Source organism: Sinohyriopsis cumingii, chromosome 5, assembly GCF_028554795.1.
Source record: "Sinohyriopsis cumingii isolate HCF-2022 chromosome 5, ASM2855479v2, whole genome shotgun sequence".
Lineage (NCBI taxonomy): Eukaryota > Metazoa > Mollusca > Bivalvia > Unionida > Unionidae > Sinohyriopsis > Sinohyriopsis cumingii.
Genome location: NC_142965.1, coordinates 128,191,067 through 128,203,121, shown reverse-complemented (window position 1 = coordinate 128,203,121; position 12,055 = coordinate 128,191,067). Strand labels below are relative to the sequence as shown.

Genomic DNA, 12,055 nt, shown 5'->3' with positions numbered 1-12,055 from the left:
GGGAGGTATTCTTTATTTGTTATAACTTTTATTTCGCCTCTTGGCTAGACGCCATTTTATCAACCTTCTGAGTTTATTTATTTGAGCATCAGACATCTTAAAACATAATTTATACTTAATTTAGCCTTTGTTTGTTCCTTAACATAAGTAAGTGTGCTGATATGGTGATAGACAGCTTAACTCAAATACTCACTTGTTGAAAGTTTATATTTTTCCTTTGAAATTAGGTGAGGAATTATAGCACACTGATTCTTGGTGACACTGACAGAGAAGGAACATATAAAGTGTGTGTAACGGGACCGGCTGTTAGATGTTTTAAGGGTAACAGGGAAGTTCTATGCAAATCCTACACAGTTCAAGCAGACAGATGTAAGAATATCAGCTTTTATTAAAATTATGTTGTTTGTATCTGATAAAAGTACATGCATGTTATTTTGTCTACTTTGTCGTACAAGTCAGAATTTTCACAAGTATTCTTTTTCGATTCCAGACATAAAATTGATTACTATGAAGTTCTATATACACAGGAAACAAAAAAAAAATATTTTAAATTGCAAGTTACTTAAATCATAAGCTTTCATCGGTCAATTAAACTAACAGTAATGTGTCATCCTTGAAGATGCGTAGAAAGCTTTCTACAGAAATAATGCATTCCACCTTAGTCATATGAATCTTAGAGATAGGTAATTGATACACACCTAACAGAAGAATGAGTGATGTTGAGATCATGCAACATATTAGCATGACTGGTTCACAGGATCATTTTATCAATCTAATGTTGATTTTATTCTAAGTAACAAAGGTGCAAATGAGCTATACCAATGAAATCAGTAAGCTTTCCTCACAGTTTATCTTCCATGAACTAAAAACGAAAAGCTTCATAAATCATGTCACTATTCTTTCTCATTGCTGTAAAATTTATTCTGGCATTTAGTTGGTATAGATCTGTACTGACATCTGGTTGTATATATCTGTACTGGAATCTAGGTGGTGTATATCTGTACTGGCATATAGTTGGTATATATCTGTACTGGAATCTAGGTGGTGTATATCTGCACTGGCATATAGTTGGTATATATCTGTACTGGAATCAAGGTGGTGTATATCTGTATGGACAGTTAGTTGTTATATATCTGTACTGGAAACTAGGTTGTGTATATCTGTGCTGGTGTCTAGTTGGTATATATCTATACTGGTATCTAGTTGGTATATATCTGTGCTGGTATCTAGTTGTTATATATCTCTACTAGTATCTAGTTCATATATAGCTGTTCTGGCATCTAGTTTGCATAAATCTGTACTGATATTTAATTAGCATATATCTCTACAGGTACATGTATATAGTTGCTATATATCTGTTCTGGTATCTGGTTGGTGTATATCTGAACTGGTATTTAGTTGGCATATATCTGTACTGGAATCTAGATGATGTATATCTGTGCTGGTGTCTATTTGGTATTTATTTATACTGGTATCTAGTTGGTATATATCTGTGCTAGCATCTAGTTGTTATATATCTCTACTGGTATATAGTTGGTATATATCTGTTCTGGTATCTGTTTGGTGTATATCTGTACTGGTATTTAGTTGGTATATATCTCTACAGGTATATTGTTGGTATATATCTGTTCTGGTATCTGATTGGTGTATCTCTGTACTGGCATTTAGTTGGTATATATCTCTACAGGTATATAGTTGTTATATATATGTTCTGGTATCTGGTTGGTGTATATCTGTACTGGTATTTAGTTGTTGATATTTCTACAGGTATATAGTTGGCATATATCTGTACTGGTATCTGGTTGGTGTATATATGTTCTGGTATCTGGTTGGTGTATATTTGTTCTGGTATCTTGTTGATGTATATGTGTACTGGTATTTAGTTGGTGTATATCTCTACAGGTATATAGTTGGTATATATCTGTACTGGTATCTGGTTGGCATATAACTGTACTGGTATCTGGTTGGTATATATCTGTTCTGGTATCTGGTTGGTGTATATCTCTACAGGTATGTAGTTGGCATATATCTATTCTGGTATTTGGCCCGACGTGCCTCGCTACGTGTCGTAAAAGGCGACTAAGTAGAGGCAACCTGTTTACCGTGGGTTGCGTCCCGTGTCAGAGGAGGAAAGGATCCTGGTAGTTGAGCAGAGGCTTTCCCTGCAACACACTACTTTGGCCTCTACTTCTCTTAGACGGGTGGTCGGGATGGGCCCGGTTCCGACAAATCGGCTGGTCACGCCGAGCCCTAGGAGGTCTTTATTTACTCTCTCACCTTCTTTATCTGTCTCCTTGTATCTCTCTTGATACCACCGTTGCCCCTAAATTCTCTTCCTTTATTTTTCCCTTTTCCAAGTCTTAGAAGACTTCCTAGAAGGCGGTGGCTTAACGGGTCAATCGGGGGGTAATTTTACCGACCTTAGAAATTGGCGACTTCAGGGTCATTCAAAGGTAATTTTATCAACTGAGTATGGCATCTGTGTATCCCTGACACTTGAAAAGTGTCCCCTTGTTGGGCTCCTTGGTGGGTGGGGAGCACGGGTGCTGAAATTTTATTCAAGCCATCATGGATAATTCCAAAAAAAACCAACACAAACGTACCAAAACAGGATCAGAGTCGGATGATGAGCCATGTAGTGTGGAATCCTTTCCTCGCTTCATGGTCATCCAATCGAAAGACGAGGCTAAACCACTTGCTGCACTATCGCCATTTATAGTCGAAAAGACTATACTTGGATTAGTTGGCAAGCCGAAAAGTGTAAAAAAACTAAAATCAGGCGGCCTACTTGTAGAGTGTGAGCGCAAAGCACACACTGAAAATATCCTAAAAATTAAGACCTTTCACGATATTTCAGTAAACTGTTTCGCCCACTCTACACTTAACACATCAAAAGGCATCATTCGTTGCCGTGACCTAGCAGGAGTCACCGACAAAGAAATCGTCGAGGGTATGAAAAATGAAGGTGTCACTGCAGTCCGCAGAATTCGTATCAAACGAAACAACAATCTGCAGGACACCAACACTATTATACTCACCTTTAATAAGCCAACAGTACCTAAAGTGGTCAAGGTTGGATTCCTACAAGTTAAGGTTGAGGTATACATACCAAATCCCCTCCGATGTTACAAATGTCAAAAATACGGTCATCATGAAGACAGGTGCTCTAGAAGTCAAATATGCGGCCGATGCGGTGATCCCTCCCATCGGGAATCAGAGTGCAAAGCCACTCCGCATTGCGTCAACTGCGGCAAAGAACACCATGCTAGTTCAAAGGACTGCGACACATGGAAACAGGAGAAGGAAATCCAGAGGGTTAAATACACGTCCAACATCCCCTATCCAGAGGCCAGGAAGCTTGTTCAAGCTAGATCACTCCCCGGCCCATCCTTCTCAACTGTAGTGAAGAGCAGCCAAAAAGCAATGAAAGACGCTCAAACTCAAACAAACCCACCTGAATCCCATTCCGACTCGAACATCCCGCACTACAAACCCCAGAAAAACTCAACATCGACACAAACGACATTCAACAATACTCCACCACCAAGATCACCAAATAGCAAGAAAAAGTCACAAACAAATAGGCAGCAAAAGGGGTCTGATGACCCCATAAAGCTGCACAATAGGTTTGGAGACTTGGAGGACATGGATGCAGAAGAATCTGCTCCATGTACTCAAGGTAGCTCCAGACCTAACAACAAAAAATACACCCCCGTACTTCCTCCAGATAAATAACCAAACAGATTGTCTCCGCGAAAGGTCTAACCTAGCTCCAGAATCTTAAATATAAAGTTGTAATGAAGAACACCATTTTACAATGGAACTGTAGAGGACTTAAGACCAACTACCATGATCTTCTCCTGCTTTTAAACGAACATGATCCTGCGGTACTATGCCTTCAAGAAACATTCTTGAAAGATACGGACAATATCATATTTAAAAACTACTCCCTGTTTAACACCTGCTCTCCAAATGTTGATAGGGCATCAGGAGGAGTTTCTGTTATTGTAAACAACAGAGCTCCTCATAGCTTCATTCATTTAAACACCAATTTACAAGCCATTGCTGTAAGCGTCACTCTACATCGAGTGATTACATTTTGCTCTATTTATTTACCACCAAACACTAACCTAGTACCAAACGAACTCGACAATCTTGTTCAACAGCTTCCCGCACCCTTTGTTTTACTCGGGGATTTTAATGCCCATAACATTTTATGGGGATCAAATCATATAAGTGACAGAGGTCACAAAGTTGAAGACTTTATTTCTAGACACGATCTGTGTCTATATAATACCAAAACACCTACATATTTACACCCAGGCACGGGTACATACACAAGCATCGATTTGACAATTTGTTCTCCTTCTCTGCTTTTGGACTATGAATGGAAGGTCGCTGATGACCTTCACAGCAGCGATCACTTCCCAATCTTTCTTGTAAATCTTAACTCTACAGTCGATGAAGTAATTCCACAATGGAATTTAAAGAAGGCCGACTGGGCCAAGTTCGAAACACTCTGTAAAACTAGGCTGAATGAGGATACAATTTTCAATGTTGACGACACCATTCAGCATTTTACATCTGTTTTAATAGAGATTACAGAAGAATCCGTTCCCAAGTCCTCGCCATATTGTAAAAGAACCCAAAAACCTTGGGTCACTAAGGAATGTAAGGAAGCCATTAAACTACGCCGAGAAGCATTAAGGAAATTTAATAATCAACCGACGCCCGAAAACTTAAATATATATCGCATTACCCGGGCCAAAGCTCGCCGCATAATCAAAGAAAGTAAAAGAGCATCATGGAAGAAGTATGTTTCTTCTTTAAACTCTCGTTCCTCTGTTAAAAAAGTTTGGGACACTATACGCAAAATAAACGGAAAGAGAAAGCAAAACCCTCTCCGACATCTGACACTGAACAATAACAACTTTAGTTCAAAACGTGACATTGCAAATATTCTTGCTGACAGTTTCTCGAAAAATTCCTCATCATCTAATTATTCAGAAGCCTTCCGAAAACTTAAAACTCAAAAAGAAAAGTCACGTTTAAAATTCACATCCAACAACTCGGAAAGTTATAATCAATTGTTCTCACTATCGGAGCTTAGGGAGGCTTTAGACAAGGCCCATGATACATCCGCTGGGCCTGACGAGATACATTACCAGTTTCTGAAACACCTTCCAGAATCATCATTAACATCTCTTTTGAAACTCTTCAATGATTTATGGATTACTGGTAATGTACCAAAAATCTGGAAAGAAGCAACTGTAATACCAGTCCCCAAACCCGGTAAAGATAGCAAAGACCCCAACAGCTATCGACCAATTGCACTCACAAGCTGTGTGTGCAAAACAATGGAACGAATGATCAATTCTCGGCTTGTCTGGTATTTGGAAACAAACAATTTAATATCTCCTTTCCAAAGTGGCTTTCGATATGGCCGGAGCACCAATGATCATCTGGTTAGACTAGAAACATTCATTCGCGATGCATTTGTTAAGAAAGAACATTTAGTAGCGGTTTTCTTTGATTTAAAAAAGGCCTATGACACGACATGGAAGTACGGGATACTAAATGACCTGAACGATCTAGGTCTAAAAGGCCGTCTGCCCTATTTCATATCCAACTTTCTCTCCGACAGAGAATTCAAAGTACGAGTGGGCTCTACCCTCTCAGATCTGCACGAGCAAGAGATGGTTGTGCCCCAGGGCAGTATTTTATCTGTGACGCTCTTTAACATCAAAATTAATAGCATCACCAAGTGTTTGACTCCTGGTGTGGATTGCTCGTTATACGTTGATGATTTTCTAATATGTTATCGGTCAAAGCATATGCATACAATTGAAAGACAACTGCAGCAAAATATAAACAAAATTCAAAATTGGGCCAATGCAAACGGTTTCAAATTCTCGAAATCAAAAATGGTATGCATGCATTTCTGTCAGTTACGAAAACATCACGATGAACCGAACCTCACACTGGATGGAACACCTATTCCAGTTGTTGAGGAAACCAAATTTTTAGGTATAATCTTTGACAGAAAACTGACCTTTATTCCACACCTAAAGAACTTAAAAGCTAAATGCTTAAAAGCACTTAACCTACTTAAAGTAGTAGCGCACACTGACTGGGGTGCTGATAGAAAAGTCATCTTAAATTTATACAGAACGTTTATTCGCTCCAAACTGGACTATGGTTGCGTTGTGTATGGTTCAGCCAGAAAATCGTATCTTAAAATGCTTGATCCAATTCATCATCAGGGAATAAGACTGGCTCTGGGAGCATTTAAAACATCCCCGTGTGAAAGCCTTCTAGCTGAGGCTTTCCGCACAGTATGCGCTCAAATTAAAATCAAACCCTCTGAATCCTGCTTTTTCGGCTGTTTTTCAACCCAAATACAAAACTTTATACGAAAATAAACCAAACGCCATACCTTCCTTTGGCATTAGAATATCATCCAGCCTTGACACTACAAATATAGATCTTTCTAAAATTCAGAAAACATCCATCTCTGAAACACCACCCTGGCTAATTAAACAACCAAAAGTACGTTTTACGCTACACGATGGAAAAAAATCTGAAACAAACCCTTCTATCTTCCACAACTCTTACCATGAACTTCTCACCGAATTTAAAAACTACACCAGAATTTACACTGATGGATCAAAGGATGAGGAAAAGGCTGCTGCAGCCTTTGTTTGTGGAAATCACACAACGCAAGTTCGCTTACCAAATGGAGCATCAATTTTTACAGCCGAAATCAGAGCAATAGACCTTGCTCTGCAACATATAGAAAAGAACCGTATTTTAAACAGTATCATCTTCTCCGACTCTCTATCAGTACTCCAGTCGCTACACAATAGAAAACTGGAGAACCCATTATTGAAAAACATACTCGTAAAAAATACCGAGCTGAGTGTCTCCCACAATATAATATACTGTTGGTTACCTAGCCACATTGGTATTAAAGGTAACGAAAAAGCAGATCGCGCTGCTAAAATGGCTCTTTCTCAAGAACCATCTGATTTTAAAATACCATATACTGATTTTAAACCTTGTATCAGAAAGTTCTTACGTCAGAAGTGGCAGGCATCATGGAATGATGCTGTAAATAACAAACTTCATGCAATCAAGCCAACTCTAGGAGAATGGACTCCTTCCTACAGAACCATTCGTAGGGAGGAGGTAGTCATTGCAAGAATCCGAATTGGTCATACTTATATCACCCACACCCACATACTAAAAGGTGAAGACCCACCAGAGTGCGTTTCTTGCAATGAACCATTCACTGTCAAGCACTTTATGATAGAGTGCTTTGACCTACAACCTACGCGCGATCGTTATTACGTTGTGCATGACATGAAAGAACTTTTTGATAATATAAATATCACTCGTATTATCGAGTTCTTGAAAGCCGTAAATATTTACTCTAAACTCTGACTTTTATGCTATCACCTTGTGCAGTTTTATGCAATATATATACCGTCCCATTTTAATACCTATTCATCTTTTTTACATCTCCCGTTGATCGGGAAGCTTTATTTTGCACCGTTACCATCTTACCGTTTTTAATTTCAACCATTTGTTCTTTTATATCGCTGGTCGATATAGGACCTTTTATAAGTTTTAAAAGATTATACAAATAACACTTTGTTTGGCGCTAAATAGCCTAAAAGTGCTGATGCGCCGTTAAAAAATAAACAATCAATCAATCAATCAATCTATTCTGGTATCTGGCTGCTGTATATTTGGCAAGATTATATTTATTTAAAAAAATATTCAACTCGCAAGCAGGTGCAATTCATTTCAAATGACAAAATATAATCTTAGTAACGTTTTGGCGCAATGCAAATATATATATATATATATATATATATATATATATATATATATATATATATATATATAACATCTGAAGTCATTTTTCTTACACATTAAGCACATCATTGTTCAGTTTGACCTATCCTTTCAGTTGAATATTGCATTGCACACATTCCAATGAACAATAACACAATCCAGCCACCAATCTAATAGTAAATCATTTACTGAATCGCATTATTAAATGCATACATTTTTCTTCGGGTAAATAGTGATCCAACAAAGTTGGTCACTAGACCAATGTGCATGTATAACATTTTAAACTTTAAATTTTTATGATCTATTGCTTTGGCCGTTTAATTTTAATTTTAAAAAAATCAGAACTTCCATATATTTTGTCCACTATCCTGAAGTTTTAACATATTAACTTACAGTGATGACATTAATTGATTGGAATTAAAATCTACTGGTTCATACTATTAAAGCAGTGTTGAATGAGATGAGGATGATTATATTGGTCATTTTCAAGAAATTTCTGCTTTGATTTATATTAATGGACCATCGTGCTTTGTTTGACAAAATCTAAAGTAAGACTTGCTACACTTATATAATGGTTGCAAATATTTTTTCAGCACCGCAAACAAAAGAAATAAAGACTTCACTTCCAGCAGGAGCATGGATAGGCATAGCATTGGCAATAACCATAGTAGTCATGGCAGCCATTGTCATGGTAATTGTCTTCCATAGAAAGTTACAGAAAAGCAAAGCTAAGGTGAAAGAAGCAGAACGTAAGTGTGCCATTTATTGCATTTTCTCTTTATTTTCCATATATTTGATTCTATAAATATAAAGAAAATAGTTTATATTGAATTTTCATATGATGAGAGCTTTTACTAACATTTCAAATATTGAAAATCAATCTTTGCATATTTACATCTAATAATTTTAATCCTTTCGAGAGCTAGAAGTAATACAATATAGCAAATGTCGGCCATTTATTAATAGCACTATTTTAAAAGGAACAAAGTGTCATATACATGTTTGTTGATTAGAATTGTCTCGAGGCATTATATGCATGCTTAATTGTTGACTAGAGTTAGGCAAAATCTTATAAGCATGTTTAATTGTTGATTAGAATTAGGCAAAATCTTATATGCATGTTTAATTGTTGATTAGAATTAGGCAAAATCTAATATGCATGTTTAATTGTTGATTAGAATTAGGCAAAATCTTATATGCATGTTTAATTGTTGATTAGAATTAGGCAAAATCTTATATGCATGTTTAATTGTTGATTAGAATTAGGCAAAATCTTATATGCATGTTTAATTGTTGATTAGAATTAGGCAAAATCTTATATGCATGTTTAATTGTTGATTAGAATTAGGCAAAATCTAATATGCATGTTTAATTGTTGATTAGAATTAGGCAAAATCTAATATGCATGTTTAATTGTTGATTAGAATTAGGCAAAATCTTATATGCATGTTTAATTGTTGATTAGAATTAGGCAAGGTCTTATATGCATGTTTAATTGTTGATTAGAATTAGGCAAAATCTTATATGCATGTTTAATTGTTGATTAGAATTAGGCAAAATCTTATATGCATGTTTAATTGTTGATTATAATTAGGCAAGGTCTTATATGCATGTTTAATTGTTGATTAGAATTAGGCAAAATCTAATATGCATGTTTAATTGTTGATTAGAATTAGGCAAAATCTAATATGCATGTTTAATTGTTGATTAGAATTAGGCAAAATCTTATATGCATGTTTAATTGTTGATTATAATTAGGCAAGGTCTTATATGCATGTCTAATTGTTGATTAGAATTAGGCAAAATCTAATATGCATGTTTAATTGTTGATTTGAATTATCTCTAATTGTTATATGGATGTTTATTTGTTGACTAAAATTGTCTCTAAGAGTTATATGTTTGTTTAATTGTTGACAGGACCATTAATTGATGATGATAGATGCATGATTAAAATTGTCTCTAAGTGTTACATGGTTTTTTATTGTTGGCAGGACCATTAATTGATGATGAAAGATGCATGATTAAAATTGTCTCTAAGTGTTACATGGTTGTTTAATTGTTGGCAGGACCATTAATTGATGATGATAGATGCATAATTAGAATTGTCTCTAAGTGTTACATGGTTGTTTAATTGTTGGTAGGACCATTAATTGATGATGATAGATGCATGATTAGAATTGTCTCTAAGTGTTATATGTTTGTTTAATTGTTGACAGGACCATTAATTGATGATGATAGATGCATGTGATAGATGCATGATTAGAATTGTCTCTAAGTGTTACATGGTTGTTTAATTGTTGGCAGGACCATTAATTGATGATGATAGATGCATGAATAGAATTGTCTCTAAGTGTTATATGTTTGTTTAATTGTTGACAGGACCATTAATTGATCATGATAGATGCATGATTAGAATTGTCTCTAAGTGTTACAAGGTTGTTTAATTGTTGACAGGACCATTAATTGATCATGATAGATGCATGATTAGAATTGTCTCTAAGTGTTATATGTTTAATTGTTTACAGGACCATTAATTGATGATGATAGATGCTTGAATAGAATTGTCTTAAAATGTTACATGGTTGTTTAATTGTTGGCAGGACCATTAATTGATGATGATAGATGCATGAATAGAATTGTCTCTAAGTGTTATATGTTTGTTTAATTGTTTACAAGACCATTAATTGATGGTGATAGATGCATTAGAATTGTCGCTAAGTGTTACGTGGTTGTTTTATTGTTGGCAGGACCATTAATTGATGATGATAGAATGCATGATTAGAATTGTCTCTAAGTGTTACGTGGTTGTTTTATTGTTGGCAGGACCATTAATTGATGATGATAGATGCATGATTAGAATTGTCTTTAAGTGTTACATGGTTGTTTTATTGTTGGCAGGACCATTAATTGATGATGATAGATGCATGATTAGAATTGTGTCTAAGTGATACATGGTTGTTTTATTGTTGGCAGGACCATTAACTGATGATGATAGATGCATGATTAGAATTGTCTTTAACTGTTGTATGATTGTTTAATTGTTGACAGGATCATTAATTGATGATGATAGATGCATGATTAGAATTGTCTCTAATCGTCACTGGAAGATATTATAATTGCTTATGTTTTATTTTCCAATAGCCTTCTTAAAGATGGATTACAGTGTTCGCAGTGAGTAAATGTTTCTTATCATTGCATCAGTTAAATTATCTATCATATCATCAATGCATGAGAACCAATAGATTTAAAAAGGATTACTTGATTTGTCCCTGCATGTCCATCCTTTTCACATAATACATGAATTAACAGCATACATTTGTTAGTATACACCATGAAAAATACTCTGCTGCATGGTATTGACTTCTTGCATTTGTATTGCACAGTCGTATTTGTTTCATCTACCTTAATTACAGCACAGTATTTTCTAGAGAACATTGCTCTTTGTTATTTTTATGATTTTATATTTTAAAGTATTAACACTGGATATCCTTGGAAAATCATCCAATATTTAGTAATGTTTTAAAGCATTTCTTTCCTTAATCCTTTTACCCAATTTCTACATTTGTTTCTTTTCTTATAAAATACGTTGTAAGCTTTCAAACGGTTATATCTTATCAGCAAACATATATATATATATATATATATATATATATATATATCATGTTACCCAAAAGCTATATACGCCTGTTTCTGTACATCATAATTTACAATGGTTCTGACCAAAACAGTGCATCATCATCATATATCATTAAATTCAATTTAACAGAGTGTTTCAGTTTTTGATGTCTCTTTCATCTAAGAGTTGATACATGTTTTATAACAAATATACAAAATAATCAAAATTCTATACTTTCATTAATAATAAAACACTCATTTCCATATGACTATTAACCAAAACGGTATCCATTGGTCTTTTAGCTAATAACATTTTTGCCGTGCTTTTTTTCTAGCCATTTCTATTTTCTGATCAGTGGTAGAAGATACATTCTGCTGGTTCAGGCATGAACTCCACATTGACCTTATCACAACATACCCTTACTCTACCCTTGTCTTCTAGTCAAACTAGTTGCCCATAACCTTACTCTACCCTTGACTTCTAGTTAAATTAGTTGCCCATAACCTTACTCTACCCTTGTCTTCTAGTAAAATTAGTTGCCCATAACCTAACTCTACTTTTGTCTTCTAGTTAAATTAG

General features: G+C 35.3%; 1 protein-coding gene across 1 annotated transcript in view; it reads left to right on the top strand.

The window, feature by feature from the left end:
* LOC149800206 (uncharacterized) overlaps positions 1–12,055 on the top strand; it is a 35,353-nt gene that overhangs the window by 17,628 nt on the left and 5,670 nt on the right. The window contains exons 6-8 of the mRNA XM_089959776.1: positions 228–369; positions 8,454–8,609; positions 11,002–11,031. Coding sequence (XP_089815902.1) covers positions 228–369; positions 8,454–8,609; positions 11,002–11,031 — 328 coding nt within the window. The remainder of the gene's footprint in view (positions 1–227; positions 370–8,453; positions 8,610–11,001; positions 11,032–12,055) is intronic.